General features: G+C 35.8%; 1 protein-coding gene across 1 annotated transcript in view; it reads left to right on the top strand.

The window, feature by feature from the left end:
• Positions 1-26,712, top strand: part of myo1g (myosin IG) — a 52,884-nt gene that overhangs the window by 18,349 nt on the left and 7,823 nt on the right. The window contains exons 15-21 of the mRNA XM_056254527.1: positions 239-405; positions 1,787-1,994; positions 4,364-4,587; positions 4,668-4,812; positions 7,139-7,243; positions 8,777-8,890; positions 14,465-14,622. Coding sequence (XP_056110502.1) covers positions 239-405; positions 1,787-1,994; positions 4,364-4,587; positions 4,668-4,812; positions 7,139-7,243; positions 8,777-8,890; positions 14,465-14,622 — 1,121 coding nt within the window. The remainder of the gene's footprint in view (positions 1-238; positions 406-1,786; positions 1,995-4,363; positions 4,588-4,667; positions 4,813-7,138; positions 7,244-8,776; positions 8,891-14,464; positions 14,623-26,712) is intronic.

The following is a 26,712-nucleotide window of genomic DNA, read 5'->3' on the forward strand; positions in this document are numbered from 1 at the left end:
GGTGCTTTACATAATGATACTTTCTATTATTGCTGCAGATGGCTTTCTGTCATAAATAGAACAACTATCAACTTCAAACCATTATCATAAGCTTTCAGATTGCCTTCATTAAATGTTTTTTGGCCACTAAGCTAACTTATTAGTCAGCGGCAGTTCGATAGCGCACCTTTGAGACTTTTGGTAAATGCTTTAATTTAGCAATTTCTGCAATAGATATTAAATGAAATTGGTCTTACAGGAGCCCTACTATGTGCGCTGTGTAAAGCCAAATGAGGTGAAGTCCCCCTTGTTGTTTGATGACGGACGCTGCCAGCACCAAGTGGCGTACCTGGGACTGCTGGAGAATGTCCGTGTGCGCCGAGCTGGATTTGCCTACAGACAGCCTTATGCACGCTTTCTGCAGAGGTGAGAAGTCACATGTACTACTTTTCTATGAACTAAAATTCACTAGTGCTGAAAACCTCAAGGTCCCCTATTGTCCAAGACAATATTCAAAGGCTCCCATTTAGGATGAGACATTTCTGATATTTCTGCTGTTATGACAAAGCTGTTTGTTTTCAAACTTCTATTTTACTGATTGGTAATACAATTAAATACAATTATTTATATAATAATTAAAAATAATAAAATTAATTCTGTTTCAAGAACAGAATTTTCAGTTTGTGTGGGATTTTTAAAAGTATTTTTTTATACCAGGGTAATTATAGTTTTAAAAAAAATTGTTTTTGCTTGAAATAAAATACTTATGGTGCCCCGCACATAACATGCAGACAAAAATACATATATCTCGTAGCCATGAATTAAGAATTCCTCACTATGAATTAAGAATCATGTTTTTTTTTTTTAGGGCCACAAATTGAAAAAAAATGTCTCCCTCATTTTGATTTAAAAGGGAATTAATTTGTATAACCTGGCCATGATTTAGTAAGTAGAGTGAACAAATTATTATATCATTTGCGCGATTTACTTTTAAAGAGGGAACGCATTAGTAAAGCATGCTCGTGTGAACGAATTGTTAATCCATGGCCACGATATACATGTGCAGGGCTCTAAATACTAAACATTAAAATTGAAATAAAATAAAAAACAAACAATTTTTTACTTCTCTCTTTAATTTGGTTAAACTTGATGTACTAAAATAATAAAAATAAAACTGAAATAAAAATGTATTTAAAAAAATTTTTGATTTCCCCGCAGCATGTCATGTGTGGGGCTCCGTACATACTAAACGTTTACTGGGTTTCAAATCAACATTTCTCATTTTAATTAAGTTTAGCTTGATGTACTAAAATAATAAAGCTAAAACTGAAATAAAAATGTAGAAAAACTTTATAACATTTTTTAAAAGTGACGAAACATTATTGTGATGTGTTAGACTAGAATATCACTAATTTCGAACTGCTAAAACATTTTAGAGCTTGACATAACTAGAAAAATGTATATTCATCTTAGGAATTCCACAAATCCTTATTATTTTATTAACTTCCATTACTTTTCGAGGTCTGAGGCCCCTAGTGGGTCCTGGGAACCTGGTTGAGAACCACTGGTTTAGATGCCTTTTAGATGTATTTCTAAATGCTAATTTAGTGCTGGTCTAATTGGTGAACTAAATTAAATGAGAAGTTCTATAAAGATTCACTAAACACTGGTGCCACATAGCATGTGTAATTTCAGCAGAAACCGCATCTTATTCACTAGGCACCTGCAGTCCATTATGCTTAAAGTGCAAATAAATGAAATCAGCAATTCTTTCTTAGTAAATTATGACTGCCATCTTTATACTCAGGTACAAGATGACCTGTGAATACACGTGGCCCAATCACCTGATGAGCACTGATCAGGAGGCTGTGGAGGCCATCGTGAACCAACACGGCTTTGAGGATGATGTAGCGTATGGCCACACCAAGCTATTCGTGAGAACGCCTCGCACGCTCTTCACGCTGGAGCAAGAGAGAGCCGCGCTCATCCCCATTTTAGTGCTGTTCTTACAGAAGGTGACAGACACTCTTTTCACTTTTCTCTTTCTATCTGTCAATTTCCTAGGGCACTTTAGGTCTCTGTCTATCAGCGTTGTTTATTGTTGTTCCTGAGACTTTACCTCTTCTGCTTCCTGTCTTTCTCTTCCTTCTCCTCTTTCATTTCTTTGTTTTCTTGTCTCACTTAATCATTTTTGACTTGCTCACTTTTTCATGTGCGTGTTCAGAGGTGACAAGAAAGCACAGTGGGATCATAACACCTAGACGGTAGATCCCTCTGCAACTCCACTTCAGTCAGTCTTTGTAACCTGTTTTGAACTTGCAGAACATAAATCTATATTTGCATTCTGGTCTACATGTTTTATTATTTATCCATTCTCATTTTCAAAGCAGATGTAAATAAAACATATATCGGTATATATGTAAAGCAATGTTTATCTTAACATTTTTTAGACAGTATTTATATGTGTGTGATGTTTCTATTGTTTTAAATCTGCTTTGAATTATTAGACTGGGCTCATACATGGATGTAAATATAGGTCTGCTCATTATTGTCTGAAAACAGTAATTGTGATAATGTTTGTGATTGGTGGATTATTCTAGTTGCATTCAATTATTTATCTGCAGTGCGAGTTGCCCTGATTTAACTTTTGTCCCACTTAATGCTGCCTAACTTAAACTAGAGTGAAAACTCAGCAGGGAAACCCAGTACTGCACAGCAGATGAGACGACCCAGCAGCTGTCATGTTTCTGTCCACCTGACCCTCTGTCACTCACTCGCTCGCTCACTAAATCATTCCATCATTCACTCGTTGTACTCACTCATTCATTCAAGTGCCTATGTAGTGTGAGGAAATGATCTGAATGAAGGAATGAATTAATCTTTTTTCTCTCTCACTCTTCTAGTAAACTTCACTCTATCTATTATAGTTGTTCATTTCTGTTATATTTGTCCCACCCAATGTGCATTCTTTTTCCTGCTTAATTTTCCCCCCTGAATGCTACAACAAATATTCTATCCAAAATGTGCATATTTTATATTTATATATACACAAGTATGTAAATTATATTATAAGCAATTCCCCCAACACCATCTGCCACCTTGCATGAACATTTTCTCTGAGCTGTATTCTGGGATTGCCTTTTTCATGTCTGCAAATCCCCCCCAAAAATTGAAGAAATTTTTACTTTCATTCTGCAAGAATGCATTAAAGAGGACCTATTGTGCCCCTTTTTACAAGATGTAATATAAGTCTCAGGTGTCCTTAGAATGTGTCTGTGAAGTTTCAGCTCCACAGATTTATTTTACCATGTTGTAAATGCCCATTTTTGAGTGGAAGGAAAAACATGCTGTTTTCGTGCATGTTTCTTTAAATGCAGATGAGCTGCTGCTCCCCACCACGCTTTCCCAGAAGAGGGCGAAGCCTTTATAGCTCGTGCCTCGGATACTCTGCCAAAAACTAAAACATCTGTTTGGTTTTGATTGTCATCTTTATCGCGGTCACGCTCACGCGAAATTGCAGTTCTTCGTCATCATGACATTTTTTTTATCTACATGCGTTTTAAAGCCATATCAGTCTAAACTTCTGATATATGGTTTTCTGCGCGCACACATTCGAAGTATGCACACAGAAAGACGGCTGTCAGACGGCGCCTCCCGGGAGTATTAAACTTAATTCTCTTTTACGTCTTATTGTGCTTAAACTGTCAAATACACACAAGGTTATGTCAAAAACATGCACATTTCTCATAAACACAGTCGGTTATGTCTGTGAACATAAAAAGCAAGTAAAGAAATCGCATATGAACATTAGATCTGTGTATTAAAGTGAAAGCAGCATAACCCACTGCTATATATGCTGTCAATCAACAAAAGAAAAACTTTAATAAGAATACTTTTCTTGCTTACCTGTTAAATGCTCTGGCGAGAAGATACTCATGGTGGGGTCTATGCTAATAGGGCAGAGTCCGTCAGCAGTCGTGGGTGGGGTCTAAACATTTGTGATGTCACAAAAGCTACATCTGCAAACGACTTGTTCTGAGACACTTCTTATGATTTATGGGGATTAAAAGAAGATGAGTGGGTGGATTTTTACCATTATAGGGTTGTGTACACACTGCCAACACATTTATGTTCGAACACCATGTAAAAGTGAATTTTGCATAATAGGTGCCCTTTGTATTGATCAAAAAAGTACACAAAAGTATTTATTTATAATATTAATCTTTTATATCATTACTTGAAAGATCGTGCCCTAGATGCCTTTAGGTTTTGGTTTTAGAACAGAGCATGTTTCACCTGTGTTATAATCACATCCCAGTTTACAGTGTTTGGTGTCTTCGAAGGGTTTCCCTCACATTCAACCTGTATTTGTGTCTTTCTGCAGGTATGGAGAGGTGCATTAGCACGTATGCGCTGTAGGAAAATTAGGGCGATCTATACCATAATGGCATATTATAAATGCTATAAGGTGAAGGCTCACTTCTGGGAAGTGGAGAGACGTTTCGCCAATGTTCGAAACATGGCCGACTATGGGAAGAGTGTAGAGTGGCCGGCACCACCTGCGGCCCTGGTGCAGTTCCACAGAATCACACAACACCTCTACCACCGGTATTACCTTGGCTTCCATCTTCATGTCTTTTTCTTTATTGTTTGGCCTTCCTCTCATGCTTTCACTGCCTCTCTCTTAGATGGTGGGCAAGGCAGCTGATCAAAAACATTCCCCCATCTGACATGGCGGAGGTGAGGGCTAAAGTAGCTGCTCTGTCAGCCCTGAGCGGGGAGAGAGTGGACTGGGGATACAGCCGTGCCTGGGAGAGAGACTACTTGGCCAATGTGAGTTTTTCATTCGGTTACTCATTTAGAACCTTCACTTTTACATTTGATTTTTACATTGATTAAGCTTATTAAAGTTTTCAGTTTAATTAAGCCTTAAGCCCAGTGGTAAACCACTTGACTCCAGGAATCTTTTACAATCTTAAAGGAATAGTTCACCCACAAATGAAAATGTGAAGCTTTCTGTGAGAAACAGACTGATGTTGTTATTTGCAAAAATCGAATTCGTGTTCATGTATATTCAAATATGAAGAAAATCTGTTTGCTCCCGTTGACCGAAACGTGTAAATTCATGTAATTTGTCAATTTATTTTTGCTGAAATAGTTACTTTTTACGTTCACATAAACCTTTTTCTGTGAGAAAGCAAACAATTTTTTAGCTATTTTTAATGTTCATTATTGTTGTATTTTACTGAGCCTCACACATGGCATGCAAAAAAATCATAATGAATTAGTTTACCTCATTTTAATTTAGTTAAATCATGGCCAAGATTTGGCAACAAATTACGATGTGACCACAGTTTACATAAAACAAGAGAACTAATTGATAAGTCCAGGGAATACATTCTTCTTTTGTGGCCTTTTTTTAATCCTAGGATTCTTATTTAAAGCCTGCAGTGCATGAGCATCATGACATTAAGGCTGTAGAGGACATAAAACATTAAGCCCATCATCATTAAGCACCACTTCGCGGTTCAGTCATCATTTTGTTTAAACCAGTCTCTTTTTGTTGTGTGTAAACAAACAGTTGACACCATCCATATGACTGTTGGTGACACAAAAACAGCTGGTCAACAGATCTCATCTACTGCTTGCATCTACTCGCTTTACTTTAGTCAATCATGGCCAAGATTTGCAATCGTGTCTGAGGTTATTGTTGGTTATCACTGTCATTCTTCACAGTTTCTGATTCGATCGCACATTTAAATACGGTTGTCAATCCAGAAACTTTGTAGTGTACTTATCAGCAGATTGTGTTCAGATTGTGAATGGACAATAAACAGAAAGCAAGAGAAGAGCCCTCCCTTTATAAGCTCTAAAGATCACTGAATTATGCACTTTACATTAGTTAACATGAACTAACAATGAACAACACTTCTACGGCAGTTATTAATCCTAGTTAATGTTAATCTCAGCATTTATTAATACGTTTTTTTTTAAGATAATATTAACTTCAGTTAATTCACTGAACTAAAATGAACATGATCATTTTTATTAACTAACATTAAAAAAAGGTTAATGAGAATTGGACCCTAAATCCAATTCTCATTAATTTCATTTCAAACTAATCTCATTAATCCAATTTTAACGTTAGAATTTTTATTAACTAACATTAAAAAAAGGTTAATGAATGCTTTAGAAATATAGGTAACACTATTTTAGGGTCCAATTCTCACTATTAAATAGTCACTTATTAGCATATTACTTGGATATTGGCTGTTTATTAGTACTTTTAAAGCACATATTAATGCCTTATTCTACATAACCATATTCTACATCCCAATCCTACCCAATTCCTAAACTTAACAACTACCTTACTAACTGATGATAAGCAGTAATTAGGATATTATTGAGGGAAAGGTCATAATATAGTGAGAATAGGACCCTAATCTAAAGTGTGACCAAATATATTGTTAATTGTTAGTTCTTGTTAATTAATTAATTAACTAATGTTAACAGATGAGACCTTATTGTAAAGTGTTACCATTATTTATTTATTTTTTACCAAATCCATTTATTCATTTTCTGTGCTCAAGGACAAGCAAAAAAATTATCTTGAAATAAAGTCAACATCCCTGGGGGTTCAACTAATTCTGCCTCCAGTGGAGGGAAATGAAGAGAGTGAGTCCTTGAGCTTGTGTTAAATAAAAAAATTTAAGGAGTGTATGTCTCTTCTTTTTTTTAAGAATTCTGTAAAAAAAAATCCTCAGCAGCAAGAGATTCATTGTGATTTCTGTATTTCATAACACATTTTTAAAGCTCAAAAGATGCATGCTGAATGCTCGCTCCTGTCGTCACAGTGTATATCGGCTCTGACAGATGAGCTTTCAAAGACCTTTGAAGTTTTCAGATCATCTAAATGAGTCAAAAGCTTATTCATGAAGCTCAGTTGAGAATCTGTTGTTGCAGATAAGGTGTCATATCTGTTTGACGCATTAGTCGAGTGGGCTGGTGACGATGATGACTGTTTTTAAATCCATCATGGATTGATTTGAATTGTCATCAAGGACACCATGGAAGCATAAGTATGCATGTTGTTTGTGTTGCTTGTGTGACTAAGCTTCTCAGAATGTTGTCATAAATCCAACGTGTCTCTCCATTGCAGGCAAAGGACTCTCCTTTGACAAGCACCAACTTTGTGCGCATCACTAAAGAGCTGAAGAACAAAGACCAATACACCCAGGTCCTCTTTTCATGCTCTGTCAGGATGGTAGGCTTTTTAAAATTCTATTTCACTGTCATCAAATGACAAAAACTGTGCATTTGTATTGCCAAAGCATTTGCCGAGAATAGTGCGTAAAAGTAATAATGCGTGTTTAAATAACAACAGTGCAAAAAAAAGTAAAAAAGCTAACTAATATTAATTAATAACTAACATATATATATATATAAATATATGAAGAGTTCAGATGCAAAAGCCTCTAAGTGCCATTTGAAATTTTCTTCTAGAATGATCATTTTTATCAAGCTTGTATATTTAAGTTCAGTAATTTCACTTAAATGACAATTAATAGGTAATCTTCATTGCCATTTAAGTGAAATTACTGAACTTAAATATACAAGCTTGATAAAAATTATCATTCTAGAAGAAAATTTCAAATGGCACTTAGAGGCTTTTGCATCTGAACTCTTCATATATATATATATATATATATATATATATATATATATATATATATTATTAACTAATAAAAAAATAACAATAGTGTTAACAAAACTATATTAACAAATACAATAAAATAATTTGTGTGAACAGAGAAAACAGCTAAATTGAGAAATAATGTAAAATAACAATAGTGCTAAAGGAGTAAACAAGCCAAATTAAATACTAAAAATAACAATAGTGTGAATGAAGTAAACAAGCAATATTAGCAAATAATATAAAATACAAATAGTGTGAATGGAGTAAACAAACAATATTAAAATAATTATAATATTGTAATAATATAGTAAGCCTACATATAATAATGTCATAATAATTCTAATAATCAATACAATAAAATGACAACAGGCCAGTATTATCAAATCAAATCAAATCAAATAACAATAGTGCAAATGGGGTAAACAAGATATATTAGCAAATCAATTAAAATAACAGCAGTGTCATTGGAATACAAGCAATGTTTGCAAATAAAATAACAATGGTTACAAAGAAATAAAAAACAATATTAAAAAAGTAAAATGTAAGTGTGAATGGAGTAAATCAGTACTATCAACAAGAAAAACAATAATACAAATAAGTAACCGTAAAAAGTAACCGTTATTAAACAAGTTTACCGTATTATATAGGGTAAACATGGCACAAATATTTTCTCCATCTCTGTATTTCTCCAAGTCACCAAGTCTCATTCACTTTCTCATTATCTCACACCTGAGCTGCTTTGACCGTAGAACAACCTGGCACAGCAGAGTTCTCAATGTTTTAATGCCTTAAGCAGACTGTAAAATACACACTCTATTATAGCGCTGCATCTATGGATGTTGCTCCCATTGGTCCAGTTTATCTTTCCTTCCCAGCGAGACTCAACCACACCACCAACCCAATTTCACAGGCTATTTTAAAGGCAGGAACATGCAGTACAATAGTAGAGCAGTACATAAACCTATCAACAGTGCTAATGCAAAGGTTGAATTTCATTAAGCCCTGAATATTGTTGTAAGTTATTATTTTAGTCAAGCTCAGACAGGTATCTAGTTTACCCCATTTCTGCTTTTTCTCTCTCCTGATCTCTCTTTTCTTCAGCTCAACTGGTTCAACAACACAAAGGACAGAGCTCTACTCATCACTGACAAGCATATTTACAGACTGGAGCCCAAAAAACACTTTAAAGTGCAAAAACGAATATCTCTTGATTCAGTAAGTGTTTCACACACATGGTCACCTACATGTTATACTGCGTAAAGTATAACAGCAAAGACTTAAACGAAGCCCTCAAAAGAAAGCAGACACATCTTGGTATCTGTAATTGTCTGGTTTTTTTAAAAAAAAATTTATGCAACCGTGCAATGTGGGTCAATGCATCTGTCTGCTGCAGTCACGTTTTCTCTTTGGATTTTTGTTTACAACTACCAACTGGTCTCTTTTATTAGATGACAGCACTAATACTTCATATGACCGGATATGATGTCAGATGGCTTAACAGGGTCATTCGCAAACTTCTGGCTGCGTCTGAGTGAATTCAGGGACCAGAACAGTCTGTGTGTGAGGTGTCTGACCTACATTCTGTATACGTACTCAGATGCAATACAGTGAGAGAGGGATTTGGTCACACACTGCAGCACTGCAGTCTAAGCTCCCCTTAGCATAGACTCACAGACACTCACACACACACACATTAAACCTGTATTTTATCCATATCTGTATGTTTTACACGTCTCTAGCGGAAGCAGGGCCAGACGTCTCAGAGAGATAGAGAGAAGCGATTGGGCAATTCAGCAAGAGCTGCAGAACAAACTGCAGTATAATACTGAATCATGCCAATTATGCACACATATGCTGCGTCCCAATTCACATATATCCGTCCTAAATAGTATTCGAAAATATAATTGGTACATCGCAAATCGTAGTTTGTTGAAATGAGTGTTCCAAAGATACCCAGATGGTCTACTATTTCCGGTCAGAATCCGAAGTGCAGATCTATGCGCACTCTGACGGCTAATATTGCCCACAACCCATCGCGCGTTGGACAAGGATTCGATTAGAACTACAAACACGAGTGAAAAGTGTTAAAAAACTACAGACATGGAGGACGCGCGAGTCCGGCTGTTATGTTGAGAGGTTTAGATAAAGGGGTTTGAGTGATTAATTATCAGTATCTAACCTGACGAAAATATATTTATTGAATGTTATCCACATAATATTGCATCTGCAGCAGCATTGTGAACTTTTGTAAAGATACGTTTAGCCATTAACTTTTAAATGCATCATTACATTCAAATTGCAAACACACGAGGAGAGTCTAACGACCAACGACTGGCAGGTGAACGTGCTACAACATTTCTCTCCGAAACAGTATGAAATTAAATTAGATTGAATGGAGGATTTTAACTGTGACGAGATGATTGACAGGGCAGTTTACGGTGACAGGATGCACGCGACAGATCTGTCCGTTAAAGATTAAGAAGTAGTATGTCCCAAAGCTTGCCTACTCTTTTGCTACTCACTCAAAAGTATGCACTTTTTCTTCACAAAAAGAGTACATACTTTTAGGGCGTAGTATAAGTAGGCGAATTGGGACGCAGCCATACTCTTTTAACACACCATTTTCATGTCACAGCTGTTATTGTGATATTTACAGATTTGAATATCCAAAAGATACCAGAATAACACAAGAAAAAAATATATTGAATCAAAATAGCCATTTGTGTACTCAAAAACATGTGTGCACAAAGACATGAATCACATTTCACACCAAATTCAAAAAATCTATGAAATTATATATTGCATAAAGAAAATAAAGTTTATTTTAAGGAGCATTAAGATTGTTACGGGAGTAGACGGGAAATACACTGGTGTATTTTTATTTATAAAGTCCTTTTAGGTAGATATTACCCAAATATCTGCAAGAGTTGCTGCAACCACATGTTAGTTCATATTCAACCCGATCATCTAATCATATTCGTTTGATTATCCCTAGAAAAAAACTGTCTATGGTCGCTCTGCTTTTGGTTTCGCTGCTCCAAACGATTGGAATGTGCTACAAAAGTCATTGCAATTGGAGTCATTTATTTCAATCTCTGCATTTAAAAAACTATTAGGGAGTGTTTTTATCACAGCTTGTGAATGTTTTAAATGAATGTATATGTGTGTGTATATTGTAATATGTTAGTATGTCTTTTAGGAGATTTTAATCCTCCTGTCAAGCTGTAGTTGAAAATACGAACTTGTTCTTAAGTGACTTGCCTGGTTAAATAAAGGTTACATTTACATTTACATTTATTCATTTAGCTGACGCTTTTATCCAAAGCGACTTACAATTCCTATATATATGTCAGAGGTCGCACGCCTCTGGAGCAACTAGGGGTTAAAGGGTTAGTTCACCCAAAAATGAAAATTCTGTCAGTAATTACTCACCCTCATGTTGTTCCAACCCCGTAAGACCTTCGTTCATCTTCGGAACACGGATTAAGATATTTTTGATGAAATCTGAGAGCTGGATCACTCCTCCATACTAGTCCATAGGCTTCTTCAGGGATTGAACTTGCCGGCCTCGAAAAGTTATTAAAGACATCGTTAAAATAGTCCTAGTGACTACAGTGGCTCAATCTTAAGTTTATCAAGCGACGAGAATACTTTTTGTGCGCAAAAAACCCCCAAAATAACGACTTTATTTCAGCTATTCATTTGCTTCTCTGTGGGCCTCGAGTCAGTTCACTAGTGTAATAGCGTAAGCTTCTGTTGTTGTACGTCACACGCATCACGCACATGACCAGCGTCGGCCAATAGTGAGCCTACGTGTGACGTAGCTCTACGGAATCACACTATGTTAACTGACTGGAGGCCCAAAGAGAAGGAAATGAATAGGTGAAATAATGTCGTTATTTTTGTTTGTTTTTGCGCACAAAAAGTATTATCGTCGCTTGATAAACCTAAGATTGAGCCACTGTAGTCACTTGGACTATTTTAACGATGTCTTTAATAACTTTTCGAGGCCGGCAAGTTCAATCCCTGAAGAAGCCTATGGACTAGTATGGAGGAGTGATCCAGCTCTCAGATTTCATCAAAAATATCTTAATCCGTGTTCCGAAGATGAACGAAGGTCTTACGGGGTTGGAACAACATGAGGGTGAGTAATTACTGACAGAATTTTCATTTTTGGGTGAACTAACCCTTTAAGTGTCTTGCTCAGGGACACATTGGTGTCTCACAGTGGATTCGAACCCGGGTCTCTCACACCAAAGGCATGTGTCTTATCCCAAATTCTTTTTACTTTAATATGTGTCTGGACATTTCCCTTTTTTGTGTCTATTTCTCATTAGTCTCAATGGTGATTCTCAATAAACAATTTGATGTATTGATCAACCAACCACGTGCAATTTAGAATATTGACATAACTGTATTAGTATTTTTAAGCCAAATAATTTAAATACAATTTAAATAATGAGACTATGGAAGAGAGTGTGCTTAATTTTCATGAAAATAATGTCACGATCCAAAGGAAATCTTTGCGGTCTAAAAATAGGCTTCAGTTTTGTTAAACCAAATATGTTTCTTTCTTTTGATTTTGGACTGCAATATAATGGACATGTCCTGACAGGCTTTATGAGATTTACTCTATTATAATCTCACAGCCTTGCCAGCAGCCCTGCACTTAATGGGTCACCATCCAAGTGCATATTATGAACTTTTCCAACCCTCTCCGGTCAGGCCAGACCACACTGGAAGGGTTCAGGCAGTCCCAGACAAGGATATTGTTTTGTGACAGCCCAGTACATTGTGGTTTTAATCTCATTTCACCATAAACTGACGCACAAGGACTCTGCACGGCACAGGGGCTGATTGTGTCAGTTGATATTCAAGAGCAGCAGACACAGACAACCTTACGGCCTGTTCACACTTACAGTAATAACTAAAATGATAACTCTATAAGCATCTACACCAATGAACAATAACGCTCTGTTTATAATAACCCTGTCATCTGTCACTTTAAATGCTTGAGTTGACTTAAATTTGGGTGGATTCTGTTTGGCTGTCAATATTTTTAACGTTCATCAGCTGGAAAAAATCATTCTGAAGGTGATTCCAGCGATATCGTTTCTCTGTCATTATCGTTATAGTTGTGATATGGACTCCTCTACTCATAGAATAAGAATTAAACGATAGTCAAAGTTATCGTTAGATTTGTGTGAGTGTGTGTAAGTGTCTGTTTGACTTGAACACAGTGCAGTGTTTCCTGGCCCACCCTCATTTCTCAAAATATCAGGCAGCAAGGTCAGCTGCATATACCACAAGGCACAAAGTGATTTAACCTGTTTTGGTGTGTGTGTGTGTGTGTGTGTGTGTGTGTGTGTGTGTGTGTGTGTGTGTGTGTGTGTGTGTGTGTGTGTGTGTGTGTGTGTGTGTGTGTGTGTGTGTGTGTGTGTGTGTGTGTGTGTGTGTGGGTCTGTGTGCGCACATGTTTGTGTGTGGTAGTGTGTGTTCATCCGAGTGGCAGTAAAGAGGCTTAACGCTGCCTGATCACTCTCTTCCTTTCAGGCACAGCGGTGACGCACCTACTGCTGTTCATAACCGTTCACGTTCGTGCACACTTAGAAACACACACTAGCCTTTAATGAACCCAATGCACACACATACACGCAAAGACCCCTAAAAATCTTTTTGGGCTTTAGTTAATTTACAGCCTCACAAAAAAAAAAAAAAAATGTTCATAAAAATATATTATTGTTGCTATTATTTCAGTATATAGTACATAATATACACATTTATGCACAATAAACACATTTTCTGTATAGGCATGAAATCCCACATTGTATAGCCCACAATGCTATACACTCAAATTGGTGTTATTTCCAGTTTGACTAATATGTGCTATTATATGTGCAGTCTTTCTTGACTTTTTGATCAGACTGACAAATGTCAAGACATTTTTGCGTTCAATTGGATTAAAACAGTGATTTGATTTCCAAGCAAATAACTACAACACCTGCTGAATTAAATAAAGTAATTGTGGAATAATTATATATATATATATATATATATATATATATATATATATATATATATATATATATATAATATGAAAACATTTCTTTAAAAAAAATGAAAGCTTTTTCAAAATATTCATACATACTAGATTATTATATAAATAATACTAAAATGACATAAACATTAAATAAACATATTAGCTGCTGGTGGTATATTGTGAAGGACATCCTCTTTTGTGGGGAGCATTTGATTGGACGAAAATTCAGAAAAAACTGCACATTCATTGTTTTTTTTTTAAAGCATACATACACAAATACACACATATCAAAGAACATACATGCACATGGCCATTCATGATCTCGAACATGCAAACAGCATCCCCAGGACTGTTTCTATTCTCAGAGTCATGCGTACCAGCCAGGCACACACACGGTTTTCTGACGCACAACTTCAATTGGTCACACTTTTTGAGTAATTGAAACAATCAAGTCATTCATTCAGGATTATTTCCAGCACATTACTCATTCTCAAGGTTACTGAGTCAATCATGTGCTGAAGCACAGGAAGTGATTTTGTTTTGAATGAGCTTTTTACTGTGGGTTTGCAAAGGCAAAGGTTGACTGAATGCCAGTAGTTGGTGGACAAATGGATTTGTTGGACTCAGGAAAGATGGATTTGTTGGACACAAATGCTTTGACTTCATTGTGCACCAACGCATGCTATGCAACGTGTTAACATGGTTTCATGTGTTTGTATTGCTGTTTTACACTCTCTTCAAACCCACAGGTGGTTGGTGTAAGCGTAACAAGTGGGAGTGACCAGATGGTGGCGCTACATACTGCCTCTCAGGATGACTTTCTAGTGCATTTGCAGAGAGGTCAACTGAACCCAAATCAAGACCGCGTAGGGGAGTTGGTGGGCGCCCTTACAGACCACTTTAAAAGGTAAGAGTCCATGGCAGTAATCTCCACCTTGCACATTTTGCAAGTGATGTGCAAGTCTTTCTGCGAGCATCAGTATTACTATTGCTTATTCTTAGTGTTCAGGATTTAAACAGGGCCAAATCACATGCTGTTTTTGTCCAAATCTCTTAATTTATTTAAAACTATGTTAACAATGCAATTCACAGACACTTTCTCAAATATACAACTTCTATGATGAACATTTTTTTAATTTTGGAAATAAATGTTTGTTTGTTTTTGGAAGACATAAAGTCAAAAATGGTGGTGCTAAAGTTCTCAATTTTCATAAAGAAAAAGCACCATTAATATAATGACATTTTTGAAAAGAAACCTTATAAAGTAGTATCATTTGTTATTCATAAAAAAAAATATATATATATATATATATATTTGATTTTTTTTTTTTTTTACCTTGATTTGCATGTAATGTAATTTGTAATAATATAAAAATGTATTAAGGTATGCATACTCGTACACATATATTCAAGGTGTAAGGAATATATTTTATTTGATGGTTAAACCACATGACATTTTTAGACATTTGCATTCAACATTTGCTGAAAATTACGGTGGCCGAGAGAGCTCAATGCTCTGCAACTGAAGAAAACGCATGCAAATAGAAAAAACACCAGCAAATTAAGAAAACATCTTCATCAGTTTGACAACACATGTGCGGCAAATACTCACAATGCAACCAAATACAGAAACACGCTGCAAATTTCACGGAAATGTTTTAAGGGGACCCCAACAAGTGACAAACCTGGCTGGGACCGCTTATTGTTCAATGTCTACTTGTCGATGACCTGAATTTGCAGTGCGTTTCTGTATTTGGTTGCATTGTAAGTATTTGCAGCGCGTTTCTGTATTTGGTTGTGTTGTGACAATGGTGGAAAATAAAATATTGGATTCATTAAATAGCATATAAAACAAAGCTTTTCGTAAACTGATATAGTTCAAAAGTTTATTGTCTGTGTGTGTTGTTTTATGGAAAATACACATGCTGATTAGTGTAACAATGGTGGTCTGCAGCACGCACGACGATAGAGTCTTTATTTAGAATAATAAACACTCTGGAGATATCTAAGGAAACGTAGTAGAAAATGCAAATGAAATCAAAACTGAAACAACACCGAACAATGAACATAGAAAGCTAAGGTCTTAAATACACAGGGGAGTAATCAACGGAAAACAGAACATGTGCGTAAATTAATTCACTTCCAGGGAAACTAACGAGCGAACTGAAAATTAAACAACACACAACATTAGGGATGGGAATTGAAAACCGGTTCCACTCGAGAACCGGTTCTAAGTTTTACGATCCATCGATATTGTATGCCCTCGACGAGGTTAACGAGTCGTCTTATCGATGCTCCTGCTCTGAGTCAGCCATAGTATGTAGGCTACAGACCGTGAACTCACAACTGTCCCTTTTGTCCTTTATCAAGCACCATAGCACGGCGTCCAAAGCTAATTTTTGTACCGCCAAAGTCTTATTTGATCGGTGAGTAATGTAGATGAACTGCTGCGCTTGTGACAGGGCGCATGTTTAACTGAACGAGCAGAGAGAGAGAGAGCCCCGGTCGCGCGCGCGCGCGCACTCTCTCTCTCTTCGGAGCAAGTAGGCTTCACCGTCTTGCTCTCTCTCCCTCGCACATATTAATCAAAATAAACGACACGATGGTAAGGTCGGGAGACTAAAGTTTCATGTGGAGCATTCGGAGATTTGTTTTTCCTGAATTAGGCTACCGCTGGGTGTGAATTGTGCTAAAATACGTTGCCTTATCTTCTCTGAAAAGCGTTCCGCACATTCAGCTGACATAAACCACACTTTAAATACACGAAAAAAACTATCCAGTGATGAAATGTTTTCTGTGATGACACCTTGTGGGATGCCCCAACGCGCCGGCACACGTCCGATAATGACACGTTCAATTCGCGAACTAATGACTCATTTGAACCGATTCGTTTTACTGAATGGTTAAAACAACTGATCTTTCCAACACTGAACTCTCACGGTACGTTTAATCGGTGTACCGGTATAACTAATCGGTAACACTTTACAATAAGGTTCCATTTATTACATAAATTACATAAAAAGTACAGTTTGCTTACTCAAGTAAGTGTAAGCTTTAAAACAAATAAAACCACTTGGTTTTTTCCCCCCGAAAAAGCATGACTACTTTTTTCCACACAGTGCTATCAGGAATCGATAAGAGAATCGTTAAAGAATCGGATCGACAAGCAGAATCGTTAGTGGCATTGATATTGATAAAATCTTATCAATTCCCATCCCTACACAACATACATGTTACAATGAGGTATAATATCATCAAAAAGATTTTTTTTCTTTAAGAAATTGATCATTTATTAAGCAAGGATGCATTAAATGAATAAAAAAAAATCTATTTCAAATAAATGCTGTTCTTTTCAACTTTCTTTGCATCAAACAATTCCTGAAAATATTTTAATCATGACACTCCCAGAGTGAATTATTTAACCGGAATTTATTGGCGGACGAGATTTGCTACATTGCTGGTGCTGAACAAACGTAAACATGGTTTATGAAGACACTTCCTGTGTCCTCATGAACCAAATGGCTTTAAAAAAAAACATACTAAATGGTGTTTATTAAAATTCCAAAAATGCTGAGAGTTTTTTGTGATGTGTTAAGGAGTAGGCTAGGGTTAGTGTAGGGGAATGGAATGTACAGTATACAGACCATTATGCCTATGGAGAGTCCCCGTAAATCACATATTCAAGTGTGTGTGTATGTGTGTGGCAGGTGTGTAAGTCACTGGGTGTCTGCAATCACTGCTCCTGCACGTCTGCTTTAAACCCATTGTGCTGCCATCTGCGAGTCAATGCATGGGGTCATGCCCCCTTTACGACATCATCAAAAGGAGACGTCAGAGGGGCCTGTGGAAGTGTGGAGGAGGGCAAATAGTGTGTGAGCATGTGTGTGTGGGGGTGGGCGGGAGAACAGATGACCATGCACACACTTGCGTTTCACTCTATCCCCACTAGCAGAGATGCAGCACCCAGTACGACTTTCATTGCTTTGAAAAATATGTCGGATTTTTCCATTTTCATAAACGTCATAAGGATAAGGAGAATGTTAAGCACAAAAAAGAAGCCAAGATGGACTTATCTTCATTTAAAGCATATGTGAGGTTTCAGTTGAACAGATGTAAAAATAACCTTCGCCAGCCCTGAACAGAAAGTAACCATCATTTTGCCAAGTAGGAAACAACATTCCTCTAAACTAGCATAGTAACCCAATATATAATCTGATAAAAAGTAGGAATATTATATGAATAATTAGAGGTGAATTAGAGGTGAAGACACATTGACATTGTGTCTTCACAGTAAAAAAAATATTATGGTATATAGAAACACTAAAATAATGCATTAAACATTCACTAAACAACAGAAAATGTAACACAAAACACCCTAATGTACATTACAGATAATTACTGTTTTTAAAATACAGGTGAAACTCGAAAAATTAGAATATCGTGCAAAAGTTCATTTATTTCAGTAATTCAACTAATATATTGTATAGACTCATTACATGCAAAGTGAGATATTTCAAGCCTTTATTTGTTATAATTTTGATGATTATGGTGATTTGATGATTACCCCGAATTCAAAATTAGAATATTCTGAAAAGGTTTTCATAGCTGTAAGCCGTAATCATCAAAATTATAACATAAAGGCTTGAAATAGCTCACTTTGCATGTAATATATTAGTTTCACCTTTAAGTTGAATTACTGAAATAAATGAACTTTTGCATGATATTCTAATTTTTTGAGTTTCACCTGTAATATATATTCATGTGATGTCATGCAGGGACTTCTAGGAGTATCCTTTCACAGTAAATTATATGACAATTCATAGTTTTTACTTCCAAAACCAGAAAATTGCATTTAATACACATTACCATTTTTACATATTTTATTACATACTACTTGTTTTTCACTATACAGTTACAGTATTTTCACTATACAATTACAGTATAAGGTAAGATAACTTACACTTAACCAATTAATTGGTTTCTACTGTAGTGTTTTTCTGTAAAATTACAAACATTTTTAAAGTGACATTTTATAATGGCTTAATTATTTCAATGCATTTCAGACCAACATTTCAATCATGTAAAATATGGCAGTGGATTTCGGTACAATTCTGTTGTACATTTAAAACATTTGTGAAACTGACAAATAAACATAAAGGTTTTAATTATTATTAATGCATGCGCTATAAAACTTAATTTTCGAAACAATGAATCCGTTAGACATCTCACAGTTAACATCAACATATTTAAATATTAATGGAAATGAATATAGATGTAAGTGTTGGGGTGTTGGAGAAATCACAGATGATTTGTCACAAAAGTGACAATAAAAGCTTTGTGATTGACAGGATTAGATGAACTTGCTCTGCATTAGCTTTCATCTACAACTCAATTTTAAGAGAACATACAATTTTGCTATGACCTGTTGGAGTAATATAGGCAAATCGGTACATAAAATATGTATGAACTTTAGAAAATTTTCCAAAGTAATGTTTTTCAAAACTTTTAACTTGCTGGTGGTCTCAGGGTGATTTTTAGTGGATGTATGAAGTCAAGTTCACACAAGTGTCTTATCAGAGTAACCACAGGTGTAGAGAATCACATTAACTATGAACATCGTCCACTAAAGTTTGACAGCCACAAAGTCTCAATGACTTTTATATAATTTCTTTCATGTGTCATTGATAAAAAAATAATTTTTATGAAATGTTTTGCTCAAAAAGTGTGCTTGTTATGTTATTCAGGCACATAACAGCATTCTTCAATTTTTTTTATCTGATGAAACCTCTCACATGAATTGGGATATAGCCTAGTTCGTAAAAATTTAATGAATTTACATTCCACATTCTGCTTTGCATGCATGTTGAGAGCTCATTGTCTGCATCTCAATTCAAACAGTGATTCATTTCTGTTATGATGCCTCTTTAAACTCTGTGACCTTTCCTCTGGGTCATGCACCCTCACCTGACTAAGCTTAAAGCAGTCAACATTATGACTGACCATGTGTGTTTGTTTGTGGAAAGGCAGCGCCAGTGTGGATGTGTGTGTGTGTGTGTGTGTGTGTGTGTTGGGTAGTTTACCCCTTTTTGGCCATCTGCTGAGACAGCTGTGTGTGTGTGTGTGTGTTGGTGACGGCTTGGCCAAAGGCAGTGAGTGTTGGGTTAAATCTTAGGAGCTTTTTGTAGCTCTGGCGTGTGAGACTGTGGGAGCTTCTGGAGCCAAAGGGGTTAGCAGAGATTGTTTGTCTTCTTAACCACCCTCCAAAAATTACCAGTTGTGAATTTTCTTTCACCTAAATAGATCAACTTTAACAAAGCAAAATAGTAGGGTTACAGAAATGGAGACCAGAAATTGAAGTATTAGTATGATCTGATGATGATGGCTGCTTTCATCAGCGGTATAGTCTCAGGTATAGAGGAATGTTATTATAAACAGGGCTTGAGATTAACTTTTTTGCTCACCAACCACTGTGGCAAGTGGTTTTTCCAAAGTTACTTGCCACTCAGCATTTTCACTGGCCACAATTTTGACATAGATTCCATGGAGGAAAAACTGTCATATAGATATTTTTAATAATATGATCTCATAATGTGGCAGCCGGTATATTAAGCTGCTGTCCCTTTAAGACCTGACGCACGGACCCATTATACTGTTTTATAGTGACTGCGTTACACACCAATGCTAAAATCCACCTGGATTTGGCGGATTGGCGGGAGTTAATGTCAAGCCCCTGTTTTAAATATAAATATTTGTTGACTGATAGTTTTTCAATAGCGGGGTTCGATACTTCAATGTGCGATAGTCTTTTCTTCCCTATTGTGATTTACAGTACAGTATATCCGAGTGGTATATCCAAACGGCTTCTGGAACAAGAAAAAATGTAAGACTTGATTTTGTCCATCAGGAATTGATTGTATCATTAGATCATTGTGTTTGCTATTGCTGTAATTGGCAGGTTGTTCCGACCTATCGCCAGTAAACACGTCATCAGAGAAGGGAAAAGATGACGCTGCAAAGAGGGAGGGGAAGTTATTTTGATTAAAGATTACCAGGGCACATGATAAAAAAAAAAAGATGTGCTTGGATAAATCATTTATAATAAATACTGCAATATTTAATAAAAAAATAAGAATTTGTCCATTTTAATTTCATAGTGACTTCATAGAAAGCAGGGTGGCCAATTAGCTTTGAATTTAATATATCATTATTCTTATATCATACCGTAATACAATTTAAAGAAGACAAATAAATAAAATTAATGAAATTAATTTACAGTGCTTTACACATACATTTTTTGGTAAATAACAAAAGAGGTCACATCTTTACAGCCTGACAAATATGTAACTAATCACTACTTTGCAAAAGCTTTGCAAATTCACATGAATCATTTTAATTATGGTAATAATTGCCATGGTAATAACATTATAAATATTATAGAGTAGTGGTTCCCAACCCTGGCCCTGAAGGAACCCCAGCTCTGCACAGTTTAGATGTCTTCCTAATAAAACATACCCGATTCAATTCATCTGCTTGTTACTAAAGACTTCAAGACCTCAAATATGTGTGTTAGAGACATCAAAAATGTGCACCATTCCACTGATATATAGTGTACTGTAATAAGGTATAGCTATGAATATAAGCATTATAATGTTGGTCGTTTGTTGATCTGTTCACCAATTCTTCACTCTTCCTGTTGTAACAGTTAACAGAGTTGTGGGCAGTGCTAAAGGCTTAAAAGCTTATCCCAGGTTTAATCAATCCAGTCTAACTGCAAATTATGGGGAAAATTATGCTTTTCCATTGGTAGGTCATTGTGACTTTCATTAGATACATTTGAGAAGAACATTTTCTTAATTTACCAGAACTGTTTCATTATTTTATGCATCTACTGAATTGCAAGACTATGATTGATTGATGCAGTTAAACATCATATTTTCTCATTTCATCATGTGAACTTACTGTTGATTACAGTAGTTGATTAAAGGCACTTATGTTTGTTGAAGAAATAAGTGTTTGAAAACCTATTAAGTCATTATTTTTGCAGTTTCGGAAACAAATAACACACTTTACCTTAAATGACAATCTACCATTCAAAAGTTTTGAGTCTATAAGATTTTTTTTTTTAAATGTTTTTTAAATAAATATCTTATGCTCACCAAGGCTGCAAAATACAGTAAATACTGTAATATTGTTAAATATTACTGTTTTCTATTTGAATATATTTTAAAATGTCAAAGCTGAATTTTCAGCATCATTACTCCAGTCTTCAGTGTCACATGACCCTTCAGAAATAATTCTAATATGATTTGCTGCTCAAGAAACATTTCTTATTATCATTGCTGAAAACAGCTTAATATTTTGTTTGTCTTTTGTGTCTGTTATCTGTGATACAGTTTTAGGGTTCTTTGATGAATAAGTTCAAAAGAACAGCATTTATTTAAACCACAAATCTTTTGTAACATTGTAAATGTCTTTATTTTAAATCCTTGCTGAATAGAAGTATTTATAAATAAAAAAAGCACTTACTGACCCCAAACTTTTGAATGGTGGTGTAGATGAACTGTCCTCAAAACACCATTTGTTCTGTTGTGTGTGCTTGAGTGTGTGTTTGTGCCCCTCCGCAGGGTTAACTGAGATTGTTTGTGTTTGTGTCATCTGCAGACATTATGACCAGAATAATCAGCTCTATTGTTGCCATGCGTGACCTCATCCCTGTTGGGTGTGTGTGTGTCTGTGTGTTGCCCTCCCATAGGAAGGAAAAGCCTGTTGCGTAATCCTCCAATGGTGTGATGCTGTGTATCAATAAGGAACTATCTTCTCAGAGTTGATGAGCAGCTTATCTCGTCCTTCATTCCCAAGATGTGCTTTTAGTGTCACAGAGGCTTAATCAGGCTAGAAGTAATCTATGTGATGAACTATGATTATATAACCGTTACACAAGGTGTTGCTGCATTCATTAAGTCTTGATTTATTGAATAATTGCAGAATAAATTCCATCCTCAAGTTGAACTAATAGATTTTGAAATCCATCAATGTAGTACTATAATTCCACATAATAACAAAGCATTGCACTTAATGCTGATGAGAGAGTCAGTAGAGCAGCAATAGTTGGAGTGGATTTAAAAGGATAATTCATCTAAAAATGAAAATGGTCATTATTAACTCACCCTCATGTCGTTCTGAACCTGTATGTCTTCCATTTAAAATTGTAATGTTGCTTACAATGAATAATCCATACAATGAAGCAAAAAGTGATTAGGAGTTGTCATATGATACATTTTATATGAGGAACAGATTTAATTTAAGTAATTTATTATTCACTGAAAACTAGGGCTGCATGACTGGAAATTCTAATTATGATTTTATGATAAAAACTACTGTTGTCATTTAAAAAAAATGATTTTAAAAAATTGCTGTGCTTGTTTGTGTTACGTGGCAGGTTGGAACATAGAAGGAAGCAGGATCCAAATGCAGCAGTAGTACTTTTATTAAATAAACTAAAGACTAGACAGACTCAAAAACTCAGACATAGAAAATGACACAACCAACATCTAACAACATCATGAACCCACAAACACTGTAACAAGACACAGGGTTTAAATACAGAGACTAACAAGCTAAACAAGATGACAAGAGGGCGTGGTTAATCAGAAACACCTGGGGATACTAATAAACTAGAAAAACTACAAAGGACTGCAAAACATGACACAGAACAGGAAATAACTAAAGTTCACACAAGACAAGGGAAACACAGACAGGAATCATTACAGTTTGTAGGGCTGCACAATTTAGCTAAAATAAGTATTAATTCGAAATAAATAAAACTATAAAAATTCCTAAATAAAACCAAAATAAGAAATATTACTATTGTAATAAAATCACTATTGTTAAAACTGCAGTAAGCCCTTAAAGCTTGTATTTTGTTGATATGTGCTTCTTTCATTACAAGTTTGGGAAGATTGTTGACGCATGTTGCATTTCCAAATGCATGTTGAAGCGACCCAAACCTAGCCTAGAAACCTAGACGCACCCTAGCGGCAGCAAAAATTATTTTGCAGCAAAGTGTGGTCTAGCAACTCTCCGTTGGCTTTTCGAGCTGGAAAAAACAAACTCTGGTCAGGCCAATCACATCGTGTATAGAGTTGGTGGGCGGGCTTAACAATGACGGCAGAGATGTGATGGTTCCGCGTGATTTCCATAGGTGATTTCCCTGCTAACGTTACTTGAAAACAAAGAAGATGCTGCTGGCGAACAGCGGTCTTTCGAATCGGATTTGGCCGCGACTCTGGAGGACTTGGAGTTAAGAGAACGTAACATAAGTCATTCTTAAAAAAGGAAGATGTGTTCGGAGTTTTGACGATCGGATACGGCAAAAGTTTAATTTATCAACTAGCTCCGCTGGTGGAAAAACGCATGGGACTCACACAGCCACAGCCGTTCGTTGCTCTGGTTGGTTGTAGCGCTGTCCTATTGCGTGCCGAGGGATATTGAAAGACAACCGTTTATCCCGCCCCTCGGATTGAGGTATGCCAATTGTGAGTTCACAGACCTAACATCTTGATGTAGGTCTGGCTTGCCAGGCTAACCCAAACCAGCATTTACTGTGAACCAAGACGCTGTAAACACCAAAGGATAATGAGCTGTTCTTGTGTAAATGAACACAGTGCAGCGCTTCACTCTGAAACACGCAGCGCATATATTTGTTTAGTTAATTGCAGCTTTTGCATTTTAATAATGCGATAAAAGCCATATTGCGATTTCCGTTTTATTTTGATTAATCATGCAGCCCAACTGAAAACGTTTCTCTTTTTCATTCTTACTTACACTCTCAAAATATTTTCCACCAGGTTTGTGACACCAAATGAATGTCTGAATGAAAGTATGAATACTGCATGTAAAAGTGCATATGGAATTTGTGAGCAACAAGGGTAAATTTTCGTGAATAATGATTTCAATCAGTTCCTCGCATAAAGTCAAATAATGGCAGAATTTTTTTTTTTTTTTTGTGAATTTTACCTTTAATTTTTTATTATATTTTTGATAATGATGTTGTCATTTGTCACATGACTCACATCACATCAGCATGCGTTTTGGCCCAGCAGTTTAGCCTGTTTTTTCCATACTCTCAGTCAGAAAAACAGCCTGTTCCTCCACACCTCTGTGGGACGCAGATGCTGCTGTTACCCCGACGATAGTTGCCAAGCAGTTGAGGAAGTGCTAATTAGGATTGAAGGAGAGATCATGGGGAGTAGTGGAGATGGAAGAGTGTGTACATGTGTAATTGTGTATTTGGCTGAGTGTGTTTTAAGTGGGCTTTAATCTGTGGACTTGTAATGGTCCCTCCTGGTGTCTTATGACTGCTGTGTTTTGTTAGAGGGCCCAGCAGGCTTTTAGTTTGTGCACACAAAGAGCTGCATTACAGGAAAAAAAAAAAAACACCACCCTGTTTATATGAAACTTTGGTATTCTCTCCCTACAATAATTATGATTATTAAGTAGGTTATTGCACTCAATTTTGGCATAAATAAGTAGAGTTGTATGCAGTATATTTGTAACTATATTGTCATAATTACGTACTATTGTATATTGTATACACTGTACTGTAGATTTCAGGTTGTAATTGACTAGGATAGTTTAGCAATAAGTGAGTATTCTCTCATTACCTATTAGCAGACTACCAATTCAAACAATACGATTTCTTTTTACATAAATTAGTGCTTTTATTCAACGAAGGTGAATTAAATTAATCAAAAATGACAGTAAATACATTTACATTGTTGCAAAAATAATCTATTTCAAATAATTGTTCTTTTGTACTTTCTATTCATCGAAGAATCCTGATTTTTTTTATTATGGTTTCCAAAAAAATATTAAGCAGCTCAACTGTTTTCAACATTGATAAAAATAAGAAATGTTTCTTGCGCACCAAATCAGCATATAAGAATGATTTATGAAGGATCATGTGACACTGAAGACTGGAGTAACGGCAGCTGAAAGTTCATCTTTGACATCACAGGAATAAATTATATTTTATAATGTATTAAAATAGAAAACCATTATTTTACTGTATTTACTGTATTCTACAATATTACAGGTTTTACTGTATTTCTGATAAAATAAATGCAGCCTTGTGAGTATAGACTACTTTAAAAAACATAAAAGAAATCTTACAGACCTCTCTCTCTCTCTCTCTCTCTCTCTCTCTCTCTCTCTCTCTCTCTCTCTCTCTCTCTCTCTCTCTCTCTATCTATCTATCTCTATCTCTATCTCTATCAATCTCATATCTGCCCCTGTCTTTTTGTATCTATCTCTCTTCCACCTTTTGTCTCTCTGAGAGAGTTTGTCACTTCTGTCTCGTTGTTGACAGATGTGCATTCTCAACTCCTGCCCTGAGACCCTTTGCCTTTGGGAAAATGGCTGACAGTTTGAGAGAGGGTGAAAGAAGTGATATTGTGTTATGGATAAATGCCTGAGGTGAGAATGATTTTAGCAACAAAGATGCAGGATGAAACTAACTGAATAAAAGTGACGGAGGGAAAGGTGGAAGAGAGTTTCCACTGACTTCAGATGCCTTAGCGTTATTAATAAACCATAAAGTGATCGTAGTAGAAAACTTAAAATACAATAAAAAAGTGCAATGTAATGGTGAGTCTTCACCAACAAGCATTTTTGTATATTTATTTTATTATATTCACACTACTGTTCAAAAGTTTGGCTTTGGTAAGATTTTTCAATGTTTTTTACGAAGTCTCTATATGCTTACGAGGATGCATTTATTGGATCATAAAAAAAACCCAGTAGAATAGTAAAATATTATTGTGATTTAAAAGAATGTTTTTCTGTTTGAATATTTTAAATGTATTGTATTCCTGTGATGGCAAAGCTGGATTTTTGTGGAAACCTTGATACTTTTTTAGGGATTCTTTTGAAAAATAGAACTTTTTTTTTTTTTCGAAATGAATTTACTGTCACTTTTGATCAATTTAATGTGTCCTTG

This window comes from Rhinichthys klamathensis, unplaced genomic scaffold, assembly GCF_029890125.1.
Source record: "Rhinichthys klamathensis goyatoka isolate OS25496 unplaced genomic scaffold, OSU_Roscu_1.1 h1tg000111l_1, whole genome shotgun sequence".
Taxonomy (NCBI): Eukaryota; Metazoa; Chordata; class Actinopteri; order Cypriniformes; family Leuciscidae; genus Rhinichthys; species Rhinichthys klamathensis.